Here is a 19,337-nt window from a genome sequence, read left to right as displayed (position 1 = left end):
CTACTTGGGGCACACAATGAATACATGCTGAGATATGGATGCTGAAATCTCAAGGAGAATAAGAGCAGGATGGAAGGCATTTACTTTCATAATAATAATAATGATAATCCTTTTTACTAAAAGCACAAGGCCTGGAATTTGGGAGAAGGGGACCAGTTGATTACATTGACCCCAGTGTGTCACTGGTACTCGATTTATTGACCCTGAAAGGATGAGAAGCAAAGTCAACCTCAGCTGAATTTGAACTCAGAGCGTAAAGACTGGTGAAATGCTGCTAAGTAATTTGCCCGGTGTGCTAATGATTCTGCCAGCTCACCACCTTAATAATAATAGTAATAATAATAATAATAATGATAAAACACTGCCAGATCAGACTGGAGCCTGGTGCAGCCTCCTGGCTTCCCAGACCCCGATCGAACCGTCCAACCCATGCCAGCATGGAAAACGGATGTTAAACGATGAGTAATAATAATAATAATAATAATAATAATAAAATATTGCTGTTGTTGACTGCCATGAATGAAGGTAGTTGCTAATCGGTCTTAACCGATACATGTCAGGGACTGATATACTAGTCCCAATGTTTAATGATGTACCGCTTGAAGAAATGGGTATTGATTATCTACATATAAAGGTAGATAAGAGGAAACGGTTAATGGTGATAACCTGAGTAGGGGGACAGAGGTTGTAAACAGTCTCTGTGTGCTTCTGGGATGATAAGGGATGATAAAAAGGGAAAACTTTTTAAGGTCATAACCAGAATTCCTGGACTGACAATGTCACCACAGAGCACTGCATTGGTGTTACCTGGTGTACTGTCAACACAGCAAGAGCCACAAAGCCTTCAACAAAAACTGTATATACCTAAAGCAGTGTATGACTTATCTCAAAGCTATGATCAGTCATACAGTGAAAATGCCCAATAATAATAATATACTGTGTCATACTCAATACAAATGCATCACAGAAAGCAAATCTACTGTGGTTTTCTTCTAGAGATGATATCTCTTATGGACAGGGTGTGTTTAAAAGCACAATATATATATATATATATATATATTGAAGGGATACAAAAGTTATTCTTGCTGTGGCTTATGAGAACTCTAGATGAATTTCTGCCTTATTGGCATTGTCAAAACCATGTACTCACAGCCAAATGTATACTTAGACCAAATTTACCACCACAGTGAATAAACAGTCACTGATGTTGCAGATAGCTGCCGAGCAGAATAAAAATCTGTTATGCACAACATAACATAGTAGATTAAAATAACCATCTATGTATCTACATGCCATTGAGGATGCTCAACAACGTAGAAATGCATCTGGCGTTCTCACTTGCTGCTACTGAGATCATTTTCATCTCCTTCCGATATTTCAAATTTTGGCACAAGGCTAGCAATTTTGGAGGAGGAGGTAAATTGATTATATCAACTTCAGTACCCAACTGGTACTTATTTCATCAACCGAGAAAGGATGAAAGATAGGGTCAACCTTGGTGGAATTTGAACTTAGAATGTAAAGATGTACGAAATGCCACAGGCATTTTGCTTGGTACAGTAACAATTCTGCCATCTTCCTTCCAATATATATTGAATTTATAAACACAGTATGTCTTAAATGATATCTCCTGATGAATTCTGCTCTAAATTTGTAATTCTCTGTGTATTTACATTAAGTATGGTACATAAATAGCTATTTTAATCTAGTAACAATAATAGTAATTTTTTAATACTAGCAAGACACATCTTGAAATTATTTCTATAAAAAAGCAAAAAAAAGCTAAATAAAGAACCATTTCAGTAAACACTCCAATGTTGTTGATTCCATTCCAATTTTTCCCCCATCACCCAAAGTCCTTAAAATTGTAACACCCCCTCCCCACCCCTCTTTAATTTATCAACATTCTTTTTTTTAAACATTATTTTAATAATTTTTAGATCTTTTGGCTTGAATGGAATTGATTCCTGTTACAGGTAAATTCCGATATAGTTTTTTTTGTTATTTTTTTTATCATATAATTTACACTTTTCCTCTAAAATCAATTATTTGTTCTGTTCAAATGCACAATTACATTTTTGTTGTTGTTGTTTTATTTACCATTCTTTTCTGTCTTCCTTTCTTTCTTTCCAAACCATTCCTTGAATTATTCTTCAAGTTTTGGCTATCTTTCTTAAACTTCCATGGCCACCATTATTTTATTCTCAAACCTTTTTTTTTACACCTGTTTTAGCTAAAATTAAACCAGTATTCCAAGGATTTTACTTTTTAAACATTTTTTAATCCTTAAAATAATCTGTCCTTATTTAATCTTCCTCTTTGATCTACCATTTACCATCTTTCATCTGACATCCTTGGAATTCTTTATCAAAAACAAAGAAATAGCACTTTCAAAAATATTTCATTAAAAAATCGTTTCTAAAAGCATTCATGGCACCAGCAGACTTCTGACGTAGCTCTTGATAGGCAGCCATTACTTTTGGAACTAGTTTGCTAGTTTCCAGACAAATGAACACTCAAGTTCTTAACTGTGAATGTCTGTTTTGGATTGTCTTGGTTCAGACTAATGTATCACAATTGAACTTCTGTCATTTGGTTTAGCCTAGTTTTGCATCTATACACACATCAGTGTATACACACACATTTATATATATATATATATATTGTTATATTTCGGAATGGTCATTTTGCCAGTTTAGCCTATAAATATATAAACGTATATATATATAGGCACAAGAGTGGGTGTGTGGGAAGTAGCTTGCCTACCAACCACATGGTCCCGGGTTCAGTCCCACTGTGTGGCACTTTGGGCAATTGTCTTCTACTGTAGCCTCAGGCTGACCAAAGCCTTGTGAGTGGGTGTGGTTGATTTGCTTGACTAAAGATGGTGCTCCAGCATGGCCACAGTCAAATAACTGAAACAAGTAAAAGAAAAAATATATATATGATATATATATATCTGTCTTCTTTCTAGCTATTCCCATCCCTATATCTCCTCTATAGCAAGACACGTGTGCCTTTCTCTCTCTATCATTCTTTAGCTTCTCAGTACCTGATATAAAGCCTACCCACCCTCTACTGCAACCCCACTCAGTTGTGGTGTGGCTTCTTCTTTGTCTTGCAAGTTACTTGGTGACCCCCCGACTCTTGTTGGGGTCACGAAAAATCCACTCACGGCACTCTGTTAAGAGGTCGGCATTAAAGGAAAGGCATCCAGCTGCAGAAACCATAACAATGCAAACATTGGAACACGATGCTGTCCTTTGGCTCGTTGGATCTTGTCAAACCTATTCCTTTACTACCCACAAGGGGCTAAACACAGAGGGAGACAAACAAGGACAGACACACGGATTAAGTCGATTACATTGACCCCAGCGCATAACTGGTACTTATTTAATCAACCCCAAAAGGATGAAAGGCAAAGTCGACCTCGGCGGAATTTGAACTCAGAACGTAACGGCAGACGAAATACGACTACGCATTTCGCCCGGCGTGCTAACGTTTCTGCCAGCTCGCCACCCTTGGATCTTGTCAACCCATCCAACCCATACCAGCCGAGAAGATGATGATGATGATGCCAACACACACACACGTTTCTAACTCTTTAAGTTTTGAAACAATATGGCATTTGAGTCCCTATTATCTTCTTGTGCTAGAATGATTTCAAATTGCTTTTAGTCTGTAATCTATTATTCCATTTGGCTCCCAACTCTCAGCATTTTAACAGGTAAATCTTCAAAAACTAGTAGTTTTTTTTTTTTCTTTTTCTTAAAAAAAAAAAAGAAACTTCAACTTGTATTACCGTTTGATTGAGTTGTTACTCTTCTCAGATCTTGATAAGAAAAAAAACAACCAAAAAAAAAAACAATTTATTAAGCTAAAAAGAAAAATATTTAAAAAAAAAAAAAGAACCTCGAATTATTCCATTGTATGTAATTGTGTTACATCTGAAAGTCCATGTGAATGGAGCTTTTGATTGCTTCTGTTTCTCATGGAAAAATGATGGAGAGAGAAAAAATAAGGAAATTCCATTGTGCAAAGGAAATAACATTTCGTGGTTGTTTGGGATGGTGGTGGAGGGGGTGTGGTGGGGGGGTTCTCCTTTGCCATAGTCAAAAGACACGAGAGACGGAGAAGAGAAAAAATCTAAAAATACAATCTTAGCAGCGTTTAACTTTTGTGCAGACATAGAATGAAATTATTGCAATCTTTAATAAAAAATACAAATAGTGAAATACGTAATATATGATGTGTACAGGCATAGCTGTGTGGTAAGAAGTCTGCTTCCCAACCACATGGCTTTTGGTTCAATCCTATCTCGTGGCACCTTGGACAAGTGGACCAAACTAAAGCCATGTGAGTGGATTTGGTAGACAGAAATTGAAAGAAGCACATTGTGTGTGTGTGTGTGTCTGTGTTTGTCTCCACCACCACTTGGCAACAGGTGTGGGTGTGTTTATATTGTATAACTTAGCAGTGCAGCAAAAGAGAACTATAGAATGAATACTTTTTCCTCCCCCATTTAACATACATTTTCCATGTTGGTATGGGTTGGACTCTTTGACAGGAGTTGGCAAACCAGAGAGCTGCCCCAGGTTCCAATTGTCTGTTTTGGCATTGTTTCTATGGCTGGATGCCCTTCCTAATGCCAACCACTTTACAGAGTGCCCTGGGTGCTTTTTACTTGGCCTCAGCATGGATACTTTCTGGATGTGCACATACTTTGCAAAAAAAAATTTTTAAGTTTTTGCCCCCCACCCCCACCTGATAAAAACATTTAAGAAAGCATTGTTTTACAAGAAGAGAAAGAAAATAACCCAAACAAACAAAAGTTGTGGGGAGGAGTGGGTACTATAATTTCATTCGAAATGCAAGTTTTCTAAACTTATTCTTTGGTTCATTTTGCCTGCCTTTGAACATTTATATAATTATCTGAAGATCAACAGCTTGAAACTTATGGTATTGATAGAGGAAGCTTCTTATATAAAATCCTGATAGTCACAGGTGTGGCTGTGTGGTTTAGAAGCTTGCTTACCAACCATGTGGTCTTGGGTTCAGTCCCATTGTGCAGCATCTGGGATAGTACCTTCTACTATAGTATTGCGAGTAGATGGCTTCCAGAGGAGAAGAGTAGAAATTGCCTCGTTTTCAGCTCTACAACAATGTCCAGCAAACTGGACTCTCCTACCTTTCAGAAGAGATGACACAGGTGGTAGTTTCCCATATATTTGCATTTTGGTTGGATGGCGCTTCCACGAGAGATTTTGAGCTCTCATAAGGAGGCAAGTGTAGGTTCCATCCAACCGCCTCTCAAGCTTCTTTGATAACGTCCAGGTTTCTGAGCCATATAGTAGAATTGGTTCGACTGTGGCTTTGAAGATTACATCCTACCCTGATGTAATCTCCAGGGATACAGGCATCCAGCAACAGGACCTCCGTAATACCATGATGGACCGCGAAGTCTGGCGTAGCATGGTAAATTCCATTGTCTCGACCACGGTCGAACAATGATGATGATCTACTATAGTTCCTGGCTGACCAAAGCCTTCTGAGTGGATTTGCTAGATGGAAACTAGAAGAAGCTCATCATGTGTGTGTGTTTCTCCTTGTAAGTGATGTTATTTGTGTCTAGATTTCCATGTGAAACATGTCTGGCGATGGAGAAATATTACCTTCTCTTGGAAACAAGTGAAGGTTGGCAACGGGAAAGGCGTCTGGCCAAAGAAAATCTGCCTTCGGGAATTCCACCTGAGTCATATAAGAATGGGAAAAGGGAACATTGAAATGATGATGGTGATATTTATTATATAGACAAAAGAATTTTTGTTTTGTCTCTTGGCGATAGACAGAAATATTACAACTTCAAAATTCATCATCATCATCATCATCGTCCGTTTTCCATGCTAGCATGGGTTGGACGGTTCGACCAGGGTCTGGGAAGCCAGGAGGCTGCACCAGGCTCCAGTCTGATCTGGCAGGGTTTCTACAGCTGGATGCCCTTCCTAACGCCAACCACTCCACGAGTGTAGTAACCACTCTTTGCAGAAAGAAATTGATGAGACCTTCAATTGGTTTACTAATAACACAAATGTATATACAGAGAGAAAATTGTTTCTCTCTCTTTCTCTCTCTCTCTCCGCACACCCACCCTCCTTAATATTCATTCATCATTTTTTTTCTCCCAATTTCATGACCACCTATTATTCACTGTTCCATTTCTGATCTAAACTGCAATTAGGCAAAAAAAAAAACAAGAAAAAGAAAGAAGAAAAATTTATCATTTAAATTTTGTATTTTTCGAAAAATAATTTTAAAATATATTTTAGACCCAAACTAAATCCTTGGACTACAAAAACAAAAAAAGAATTAGTGTAGGAATTAGTTGTTGAATTAATAAACAGGATTTGTTTATTATTTCCTTGTTAATTTGCTTTGCTTAGGTTATTTCTAATGAATGTCTGCAACAAAAAAAAAAAACACAAAGATGGCCTTTTTTTCATTCCTTTTTCTTTCTTCCTTTCTCCCTATCTTTCTTTCTTTCTTTCTTACTTTTTTCTCTCAATTCTAATCTTTTAGTGCTATTGCTCAAAGACAAATAACAATGCCAACCCATTAATTAAAACAAAACCTTTAATTATAATCATCGTTAACTTAGTAGGAAGCAGTTTTATTTTTTTTTCTTAACTGAAGCAGAGAAACTAACAATTATTATTATTATTATTGCTATTATTATTATTATTATCATTAATAATAATTTCTATTAAAGACAGTTCTGTTGATTGAATTTTTTTTTTTTTTGCTGCTGCTGTTGCTGCTGCTGCTTCTTCATGCCACAACTGCTGCCCAATTCCAGTTACCATTTTCTTTAATACCTATTGTTACCAGATATTATGTTTTTTTTTTTATTTATTTATTTTTCCAGACTTTGACATCCTACCACCCCCCTGATCCTTAGTTGGCTCTTCCATATTCATACTGCTTTTTTATTTATTTATTATTTTTTCCAATGCTTCTTCTCTACAGAAATATAACAATTGTTTTTTTTTATCGTTTCTTCTTTTTTTTTTCAATACCTGTTGAGACACATTCGTCATTACAGTTGTCATAACGAATCAAGTCAACAGTAACGATAATTATAATGGTTTTCTTTTATTGACCACACGGGCCCACTGACATGCTAGGGACAGCATAAAAGTTAAATAGAAAAGAATACAACCACCAAAGTACAGTGTGGAGGTTACAGTGAACAAAAAAGGTGAAACTAACAATAGCAATGTGAATAGATGAGGATAGCAGTAAATATTGATTGACCTTTAGCATGCTGTAGGTGCATTATGTTATGGTATCAGTTTTCTCCCCTCTCTATGCGGCACAATGCACTTGCAGCTACAGGGGAGGAAACTCTATAGCAACATAATGCACCTAAGCATGCTAAAGGTTAATAGCTGTCTAGAACAGAGGTGAGGGGATGAGGGTGCAGAGAGGAATAATTATTCCTCCTGAACCCTTGTTCCTAGTGTAGGCCAAAGTAAATGAACAAAGGGGTTAATATACACTGTAACAGCTTTATTAATAATAAAGGGAAGAACTTGAGGTGTTAACAAAGTTTGTATGTATTGATGTATGAGAAAAACCGATCCACTTGACCTATATGTATCGTATCCTCTTAGGTAGAAGTTCTTAAAGTGAGAATTGAGATGGAAATTGTCCAAATGAATGCTTAGAATTCCTTTAGCAAGATCGATACCCGATAAGAAACTTCTGTTTCTTCAGCAAAGCTTTTCAATATCATTCCTTTCACTACAATCCATTTGGTCAGGCACATGTGTATATTTGTGAAAAGAATGCTTCCATTTGGCACAGGCCTTGTATGCAAAAAGGGAAGGGGAAGTAGGTCATATCTTTTATCGTATGGATTCATAGGTTTCTTTTTCATCGGTTAAGATAACAGCAACATATTCTCCTAAGGTCTACTGATTTGACTAATCAGAATTGATGTTAATTAGGCAATGACTGTGAACACATCCTAGTGGCATATATATATATATATATCATCATCATCATCATCATCATTTAGCGTCCGCTTTCCATGCTAGCATGGGTTGGACGGGTCAACTGGGGTCTGTGAAGCTGGAAGGCTTCGTCAGGCCCAGTCAGATCTGGCAGTGTTTCTACGGCTGGATGCCCTTCCTAACGCCAACCACTCCGCGAGTGTAGTGGGTGTTTTTTACGTGCCACCTGCACAGGTGCTTTTACGTGTCACCGGCACGGGGCCAGGCGATGCTGGCAACGGACATGAACGGATGGTGCTTTTACGTGCCACCGACACGGGGCCAGACAGAGCTGGCAAATGGCCACGAGCGGATGGTGCTTTTACGTGTCACCGGCACGGGGGCCAGGCGAGGCTGGCAACGGACGCGAACGGATGGTGCTTTTACGTGCCACCGACACGGTTGCCAGACAGAGCTGGCAAACGGCCACGAACGGACGGTGCTTTTACGTGTCACCGGCACGTAATATATATATATAATATATATAGATATTGTATGGAAGATGTTAAGACACAGGATTAGATCAAACTTTACTGCATGCTATATCTTTACTACCCCTGGTCTAGAAAAAGTAAAACAAGAACAAGGAAGGAGCCCCTAAATGGACGGTGTGTAGACAGGGATTCAGTGGAGGGAACACCCTAAACACAATCCCAGATTACTCTCCCAGTTGTTGCTGCCAACATACAACCACATGATTAGTGTAGGCCCTTTTAGCTACTCTCTCTCCCCTTACCTTTCATAAAACTAACTGGGGGGGGGGGCAGCCACCCTCTTCTCTATCCTTTCCTTACCTTGTCATGTAGGAGTTGAAGAAGTTGGTGAGGTTTGGGATTGAGAGTAAAAGCTCTGTTCTAAAACTTTCCACCCGGGTCCACTACACAACTTCCTCTGCCAGACAGAGTAAAATGACCCCCAATTTTCCTTGCCAAAGAAGGTGGTGGTTGATTTTTCACAATAGACTCTATTGACATCTGGGTCCATCTTGAACATCATAATAATAATAATAATATCATCCTATTATCAAAAGAAGACATCGAGAAGAATGTAAAAGAAATGGTAACAGAGTGCCCAGTAGAACTGTTGCAAAAAATTTCCCTCCTTGGCCCAGCCAGAATCCTCAAGAAATTATTAGATAATTGGAAAGAACAGACAGCATGGTACCATGGGTTGCAGGTAACAAGCTTGCTAGGCATGCAAGACTCCAAGAGCTCCAACAAAACCAGAGTTAAAAGAATGATAATAATAATAATATTATTTTCTGGTATTGGCACAAGATCACAAATTTACAAGGAATGAAACCCTCCACATCACATAACTATATACTTGCATAATCTTTGATGGATTTAAAAGTACAATATAGCAAGATGAAACTGTCAGCTAATGTAGTCTGGCTTTTTATCATTACTACTGTTGCAGCTCTTTGATAATTATGATAATTATAATAACAATAAGGGGGTGAGCTGGCAGAATCGTTAGCACACCGGGTGAAATGCTTCGTGGCATTTCGGCTGCTGTTACGTTCTGAGTTCAAATTCCGCCGAGGTCGACTTTGCCTTTCATCCTTTTGGGGTTGATTAAATAAGTACCAGTTATTCACTGGTATATCGACTTAATACCTATGTCTGTCCTTGTTTGTCCCCTCTGTGTTTAGCCCCTTGTGGGTAGTAAAGAAATAGGTATTTCGTCTGTCTTTACATTCTGAGCTCAAATTCTACCTAGGTCGACTTTGCCTCTTATCCTTTTGGGGTCGATAAATTAAGTACCAGTTGCATACTGGGGACGATCTAATTGATTGGCCCCCGTCCCCAAAAATTTTGGGCTTTGTGCCTACAGTAGAAAAGAATAATAATAATAATAACAAGCACTCAGAGAGGGCAAACCTCCGCCAAGGCAACACCAACGTCTTCTCGACGATTGGCCAGAGAGGATTTTTAAAATGAAAATATCTGAAATAAACTCGACTTCTCTCACAAACAAGAACGATCCTTACTGCTCTCAACAATTAAGTAGAAAAACAATTAAGGAAAAATAATCCAGAATCCTTGTCTGGTACCGGATCAATCCCAGAATCTAATCAGTTCGTGCCAGTCACGAGGCCAGACATCCCTGGAAGTTTCATCCGAATCGATCCAGCGGACAAACAAATACGACTGAAAACAATACTTTCACTTTCGTTAAGGCGGAGGTAATAATAATAATAATACTAATAATGATGATGATGATGAATTCTTTTATCGGTCACAAGAGCCCAAGACATTAGAGAGACAATACAAAGATGCAATACAAAGGAAACAAACAAGAAGCAGCAGGGGTGTGTGGGGGGAGGTGCTACATTGAGTGAAAGAATGAAAACAACAACAAAGACAGAGAAACCATTTTTTTTTGTTGGCACCAAGCCACAGTTTGCTGGCTCTTCATAATAATCAATCATATCATTGATTTATTATTATCGTTATAACAGCATTTGTTGTACCAGCTCAGCGGGGACGAAAGACACGGGAAGTCGATTCTGGTGTGATTTGAACTTGGAAACTTGAACATACGGAAGAGAAGTAATGGAAGACTCGAAGGTCATTTAGTGCAGAATTCTTGCACCTGCCACTCGGTTGCTGAAATAGCAGCAACAACAATAATCTGCTATAGGCACAAGGCCTGAAATTTTGGGGGGAGGGGGTCTAGTTGATTACATCAACCCCCAGTGCTCAACTGGTACCTACTTCCCTGGCTCCCAAAAGGATGAAAGGCAAAGTCCACCTCGGCAGAATTTGATCTCAGAATGTAATGACAGATGCAATGCCTCTAAGCATTTTGCCCAGCATGCTAATGAGTCTGCCAACTCCCTGCCTTAATAATGATGATAATAATAATAATAATAATGATAATGATAATTATAATAATAACAATAATGATGGTTTCAAATTTTGGCACAAGGCCAGCAATTTCAGTGCTCAGTTGGTATTTATTTTATCAATCCTGAAAGGATGAAAGGCAAAGTTGACTGGCTTTGGTGGAACTTGAACTCAGAATGTAAATACAGGTGAAATGCTGCTAAGCAATTTACCTGGTGTGCTAACAATTTTGTCAGCTCACCACAATAATAATAATAATGATAATAATAATAATAAGAAACCTGAAGACTAAAATAATACCTGTTGTCATAGGTGCCCTGGGAATGATAGCAAAGGGGTTGATTGCTACCTAGCTCAGATACCAGGAAACCCCAAAATGGCAGAAATTCAAAAGATAGTGCTCATAGGAACTGCTCATATCCTACGCAAAATACTTTCTATGTAATCTCAAGTTTTAAAACACATAATTTTCGTATGGTTTTTTTAGACATTCACTAATACAACACTAAGTACAAAACCAAATTTATGGCACCTTAGGTATAACACCAACACAAACTTCCAAATTGTCTCTTGAGGTCTCTGGGTGAGACTTGGAGCCAACTTGTACAAATATAAAGCAAAAGTCAAACATAACATAATAATAATAATAATCCTTTCTATTATAGGCACAAGGCCTGAAATTTGGGTGGGGAGGGAGTCTTGTCGATTACATCAACCCCAGTGCGTAACTGGTACTTAATTTATCGACACAGAAAGGATGAAAAGCAAAGTCTACCTTTGTGGAATTTAGACTCAGAATGGAGCGGCAGAGAAAATACTGCTAAGCATTTCGCTTGGCATGCTAACGATTCTGCCAGCTCATCACCTTTAACGATAATAATAATAAGAAGAAGAAGAAGAAGAAACATAACAAAGAAGTATGTAGACCAAATTCCTGGCCGCCCCGAAATAAGTGGATTGCAAAAGATCGTATTTATGGGTACCTCAGATATTTTATGTAAACCTCTCTCTCCATCTAAATACAATCTTACCCATTCAGTGTTATAAATTTTATAAAGATTTTTGTTTCTCACTCACAGACATCAGTTCTTTGAAAGGTATGGCACCTTGCCTGTTAGCATCTTTAGATGTGGAAAATCTTCTCTCTTGATTCCTCTGGTTGAGACTTGGGTGCAGTTTATATACATTAAAGCAAAGCCAAAGCAATAATAATAATTATAATAATAATGATAATGATGATGATGATGATGATGGTTTCTGTCTGCCAAATTCTGTTGGTGAAGTATTAGTCAGTCTGATGCTTAATGGGTGGATAGTGGGACTTGAACCTGAGAGCTCATTATTGCAAAGCAAACTCAACCGTTCAGTCATACCTGCTCCACTCCTCATGGATGTTGAGAAGGGTTGACAGCTACACCACCAAATCTATAGTTCCTATGCTCCAACCATGAAAACCTATTAATACTGTACTTGCTCATACCACATTTTTGTATGATATCTTTGCGACAAATTCTCTTAGGAGTCCAGTTTTCCTTTTTCTTCCTCCTCCTCCTCCTCTTATTTTTTGTTATTTTCCCCTCCTCTTACAGTACTATGCATGCAATAGAATGCAATAGAATTTGTCTCATAGAACGTTTTATTTATAGCTTCTGAATGTTAGCTAGATTGCCAGCCAGAACACTGACCATTCCTTAAATGATGGAACCAGTTTGGTTTAGTCATTATTCTATCAACTTTCAACTTTCCTGATATGGTCTGTTACACAATTAGATTAGTTTCTTCATTCCAAAGTTTGCATAGCTTTCACATATGTGTTTGTAACACACCCATATATATATATATATATTTATTATATATATATATATATATATATATATATATATATATATATATATACATATATATATATATATATATATATATATATATATATATATATATATATATACATATATATATATATACATATATATATATATATATATACTATATATATATACATATATATATATATATATATATATATATACATATATATATATAGATATATATACATATATATACATATATATATATAATATATATATATATATATATATATATATATATATATATATACATATATATATAATATATATATATATATACATAATATACTATATATATATATATATATAGACATATATATATATATATATATATATATATACATATATATCATATATATATATATATATACATATATATATATATATATATATATATATATATATATATATACATATATATATATATATATATACATATATATACATATATATATATATACATATATATATAATATACATATATATACATATATACATATATATATATATATATATATATACATATATATATATATATATATATATATATATATATATACATATATATATATAAATCATATATACCATATATATATATATATATACACTATACATATATATATATATACATATATATATATATATATATATATATACACACACACCCATACCATGTACATATGCACAGCTAAATGCAATTTATTTTCTTGTTTTTCCTTAATTAAAACTGGTATAGATTTTTCTAGCTAATATTCTTGTTTAGCATTTCTGGTGTAGCACTTGTGTATGAGGCAGGATATCAGAGTTGACATTAGTAATGTCATTCCATTAATAATAAAACCCACAATCCAAGCAACCCCTATTAGATTTCACTTTTTCCAGTGAGGTCATAAACTAGCAACAGTCAACCGTGGTGTCTGTCGTCTAGGTATGGCACATAACACTCTTTGCCTCACTCTAACCTACCTTAACCGTTTCAATACCTATTTCTTTATTACCCACAAGGGGCTAAACATAGAGGGGACAAACAAAGACAGACATAGGTATTAAGTCGATTACATCGACCCCGAAAGGATGAAAGGCAAAGTCGACCTTGGCGGAATTTGAACTCACAACGTAACGACAGACGAAATACGGCTACGCATTTCGCCCGGCGTGCTTATGTTTCTGCCAGCTCGCCGCCTAACCGTTTCAATACCAACCTGTCAGAATCCACTCTTGGTTTTATCAGACAAACTTTCTGTTTTAAAGTGACTGAAATTAGAACCCTCCACCAAGATTTCATGTTAATTTGTGTTCCAAACACCAGATTAATGCTGAATTATTTTACTTAAGTCTTGGTTATTTTCAGAATTAATTGCAACACAGCTAGTGTATTTCTCTAAGAATTTGGTAACAAAAGGCTTCGAAGAATCTAAATTAAAATCTTCCCTCGAGATTTCATGTTAAGTTTTGTTCCAAATATCAGTTGAATAACGACAAAATTATTTTACAAAGTTCTTCGTTAGTTTTAAAACTAATTAAAATAACAACAGTATTTTCCAACAGAAATATGGCAACAAAATGGATAAAAGACAAATTCCGTTTATACTTCTTGGACTGTGGAAGGTTAATGACATGGCTGGCATTCTGTTGGTCATGACTACCAGGGGTTCTGGTTGATCCAATCAGTGAAACAGCCAGCCTGTGGAATTAATGTGCAAGTGGCTGAGTACTCCACAGACACGCATATCCTTAATGTTAGTTCTCAGGGGGTTTCAGTGTGACAAGGCCGGCCTTTTTTGAATTACTGGTACAACTCACTTTTGCCAGCTGAATGGAATGGAGCAATGTGGAATAAAGTGTCTTGCTCAAGGACATAACACATTGCCCAGAATTGAACTCACAACTGAGTCAATTACTCTAACCAATAAACCACATGCCCTCACTAATGGCATGAGAGGCAGGCATCTAGTGTTCATAAAAAACCATCCTATCTCTTGCAAAAATCATCATCATCATCATTGTTCAACCGTGGTTGAGACAATGGAATTTACCATGCTACGCCAGACTTCACGGTCCATCATGGCATTACGGAGGTCCTGTTGCTGGATGCCTGTATCCCTGGAGATTACATCAGGGTAGGAGAGTGTGCGCCCTCTGGTATTGCGAGTAGATGGCTTCCAGAGGAGAAGAGTAGAAATTGCCTCGTTTTCAGCTCTACAACAATGTCCAGGAAACTGGACTCTCCTACCTTTCACAAGAGATGACACAGGTGGTAGTTTCCCATATATTTGCATTTTGGTTGGATGGTGCTTCCACGAGAGATTTTGAGCTATCATAAGGAGGCGTGTGTAGGTTCCATCCAACCGCCTCTCAAGATTCTTTGATAACGTCCAAGTTTCTGAGCCGTATCGTAGAATTGGTTCAACTGTGGCTTTGAAGATTTCAAGTTTGAAGTCTCTACTTAGATTTGATGACCAGATCTTATGCATGTCGTGACATTGCAAAAATGGTTCTGGATCAAAACATTGCTACAATATTACACTGAGATCTTGAGCAAGTAACTTTACTCTACATTATCGTTAGCCTGTGTAACAACTCAATTTGGTTTGGTTCGGTTCAACTGTTGGTGAAAATATTTATTGTAAAAATGCCAGCTTACTATTTTAATACAAGAGGAAAGATGGCATCAGCTTATTTATGAAATGGGTCTATATTTTAAGCAAGAGATGAGAAAAAGCGAGAAAATGAGACTTCGACTGAAGACTTTTTAATATCAGTTTGCTGTTGGTTGTTGTTGTTAGGTTTGTAGTTTGAAATATATCACTGTAGTCGTTCTTGTTAAGGCCTCGCTTTGATGTGTTTCCCTTCTATAATTTCACTGACAACTGAATCAAAGTTAAAAGACATGCTATTGACAGCAAAATAGAATACAAACTTAATAAAATGTGATTTATCTTCCTCGGGGTTTCTGCCAGAAAAAGATTAATAATAATAATAATAAATAATAATAATAATAATAATAATAATAATATTAATAATAGTAGATAAATCTCCAAAACGTGAAAGAACACGATTCCTGTCTACCGGAATTCTTTTGATCTGCTGGTTTGAAATTCTTCGCTTGGCACTTAGTCTCAATCATATTTCTTTTTGTTCCAAGATATATGCACACATGTGTTAACATCTCCACCCATCGAAGGTCTTGTGGTGCTGGATACACCAGAACATGCCCGTGGTCATACTATCACCGCTACTACCATTCTAAATTCCATCCAAAATGGATATCTAATTCCTCTTCTACTTCAAAGAATGAAGTCTTCAACTTAACATTACATTAACATCTATTGCTTGTTGTGAAATATTTTTTCTTAGTTGTTGTTGATAGGTGATAATTATATATGTGTGTGTGTGTATACATGTATGTGTATATATATGTGTGTGTGTATACATGTATGTGTATATATATATATATGTATGTGTGTGTGTATACATGTATACACGCACGCATAAGCTTGCCACCTTAATAATGATAATATTAATAATAACAACAATAATAATAATAATGGTTTCAGATTTTGGCACAAGGCCAGCAATTTTATGGTAGGGGATAAGTCAATTACACCAACCCCAGTACTCAACTGGTAATTAATTTATTGACCCCTGAAAGGATGAAAGGCAAAGTTGACTTCAGTGGAATTTGAACTCAGAATGTAGTGGCAGACGAAATACCGCTAAGCATTTTGCCCGCCAGCTCACTGCCTGTAGTAGTAGTAGTAGTAGTAGTAGTAGTAGTAATAGTTGTAGTAGTAGCAGCGATAGTAGTAGTGATGATGATGATAATAATAATAATGATAATAATAATAATGACAGCAATAATTGTTAATAACTACGGAATAAAATTCTGAAAAAAATTATCAATTATTTTGAGAATTTTAAAATTCATATTCAGCCAAATAATATTTCAAGATTTCAAATTTTCTTTTATTTATTATTTTTTTTTTTTTTGTTAATTACATGTATGGAATTAAAATTATTAATCTCAGACGAGATTTCTTTGTTTTCATCCCAAGCTATGGTTTTTCCTCCTGCCCCACTGCCCCCGCCTCAGGCCTCACTCTCTTAACCACGGTACCATTGTATGGCTCCACTACACATATACATGTATATATGTGTGCTTGTATATTTATATATATATATATATATATATATATATATACTTTATTTAAAGCAGCAGAAAATTCAACAAAACCTGTTACTCTGAGTTTCACGTTGCCGTTCATCGGACAGTTTTTGCTAGAAAAAACTGTCCGATGAACGGCAACATGAAACTCAAAGTAACAGGTTTTGTTGAATTTTCTGCTGCTTTAAATAAAGCATATTACTCTACCCCTGGTATTTGAGTACCCTTTTTTCCACCTTGTTTCACATTTATGTGTTTACTCCAGTATATATATATATATATATATAATATATATATATATATATATCTATATATATATATATATATGTTACCTTATATAATTAGGGTTCAGTAAAATAATTTACTTTACCACACACCGAACTTTTAGAAATAGCAACCAAAAATTTTTTAAGGTTCGGTGTGTAAATTATTTTACTGAACCCTAATTATATAACGTAATGTTTTAAATATACCGTAAATGGTCTTTTTACATACTGGGCACTACTTGGTAAAATTATTAATTAATAATTAATTAATTTTACCCTTTTATTATTGACTACATATATATATATATATATATATATATATATATATATATACATGCATACACATATATGATTGTTGTAGTTCTGTTATTGTAATTTATTGATATTTGTTGTTGTTGTTGTTGCTATTATTATTGTCATTCTTGTTGTTGCTGTTATCCCAGCCCCTATCATTATTATTATTGTTATTGCCGTACTATTTGTCATTTTTCCATGCTGGTCGCTTTGACAAATGCAAAGGGAGTTTTTCTCCCCCTCCTGGGTCCCCGGCATCATTGTCTATGTGTTCTCATTATTGGTGTCTCTGTCACATCTTCCGCCCCCCCCCGTGCCATGTGACACCACCATCCACCCACCATTTTTTTTTTTTTTTCTGGTAATTCATCCTTGTAATGTCTCCTCCTCCCATTAATTGCCCCTGTGGCAATAAAACAGCTCATTATTTATTGTCGTTAATGCTATCAGTTAATTGTTTCTGCTTTTTTTAAATTTTATTTCTGTTTGTTTTTTTTTTGTTTTTTTCTGTATTCATTGAATCGATATCTCACTATTATTTTGCTTTATTTTGTATTTTATTTTATTTTCATTTTATTTATTTCTTTATATATTTTTTTAATGTTTTATTTTATTTTTTTTATTTCTTCATTTATTCTTCTTAATTTTTAAGTTAATGCTTCGATTCTTTCACCTTACACCATTTTTTTGAAGCAAACCAATTCTGGCGAAGAAGACAAAAACGGCCCCCCTAGAGATAGGCAATGGCAACAGCTTACCGCAAAACATGGGCGGACACTCACCCTCCGACGCCTCGGCCATTTACTTCAAGAGCCTTACTATAAGCATGACACTCGACCGCAAAACTAGTGGCAAGAAAAACTCAGTGGCTAGGGATCCGTATAGTAAGGGCTCAAAAGCTCCTCTGCCTCCGGAGACCATCCCCAATCCCGTGTTTTGTGACACTGGTGGTGCCCCCTCGTCGACCGAAAAGGCCAAGAAACCATTCAAATTGTCTAAGATAGCAATTTTGAGCTCACTTTTTGAGAAGAAGACCACTGAGAAGCCGAAAGTGTCTTTTGAGGACAAAGAGAAATCGAAGAAGCCGAAATTCCTGAAGAAGATTACTAGCGGGTATAAGATTTTGCATGTTTTAGCAAGCATCCCTACCCGACCGTGAGGGTTTTGGTTTTTTCTGAGTTGGAAGGAAACATGTAACTTAATATAACATAGTTTTTATTATTAATGTTTTTTTTGGTTGGTCTTTTGTTTGTTTTTTGTTTTGTAATAATTAGCTAAAAAAAAAAAGACAAACTAATAACTGTTTTTTAGTGTTGCTGTTGTTGTTGCTGCTGATGCTGATTGCTGTTGTGATTGGGGACTGGGGTTGAGTTTGGTTGGGTAACAGGCTCTGTGGGCCCAAAAACTTTGTATCATGCAACAAGGCAGGCAAGCAGACAGACCGGCGGGCATTGCATTGTGCCCTTAATCAAACCGTGCTATATGCCTGGCACTTCATACTTAATTAAGGGACAACTACTAATTATCATTATGTGTGTGTGTAAACAAACTGTAGTCACTACTTGTGAGTATGGCTTGGTAATATGTACCCTGTATTTGCTAATTGTTTTAGGTGTTTATGGAGTTATGAGCAGACATAGACATTTTTTGGGGCTCCTCTCAATCTTGGTCCCAGCAGAACATCAAGAATGTGACGGCTGGAGGAAGAGAGAACTGCACCAACACCCAGGTAGTACTCGTTTCCAGCTGAGTACACTGGGGGCGAATTGAAACTGTGTACTTCACATTGCACTGGCAAATAGCAATCGTTAAGAAATAAGTAGAAAATATGAAATGAAAAT

General features: G+C 36.2%; 1 protein-coding gene across 7 annotated transcripts in view; it reads left to right on the top strand.

Moving 5' to 3' along the window:
* LOC115221364 (SNF-related serine/threonine-protein kinase) overlaps positions 1-19,337 on the top strand; it is a 192,069-nt gene that overhangs the window by 137,304 nt on the left and 35,428 nt on the right. For 3 of the 7 annotated variants that reach the window (XM_036511092.1, XM_036511093.1, XM_036511090.1), the window contains exons 5-6: positions 1,941-1,976; positions 18,190-18,609. The exons of 2 other annotated variants lie outside the window; for them this stretch is intronic. In XM_036511092.1, coding sequence (XP_036366985.1) covers positions 1,941-1,976; positions 18,190-18,609 — 456 coding nt within the window. The remainder of the gene's footprint in view (positions 1-1,940; positions 1,977-18,189; positions 18,610-19,337) is intronic. 2 more of the 7 variants (XM_036511091.1, XM_029791537.2) reach the window with 2 other exon arrangements.

This window comes from Octopus sinensis, linkage group LG18 (assembly GCF_006345805.1).
Source record: "Octopus sinensis linkage group LG18, ASM634580v1, whole genome shotgun sequence".
NCBI lineage: Eukaryota > Metazoa > Mollusca > Cephalopoda > Octopoda > Octopodidae > Octopus > Octopus sinensis.
The sequence above is the reverse complement of the archived record's forward strand: the minus strand, read 5'-3'. Positions and strand labels throughout refer to the sequence as shown.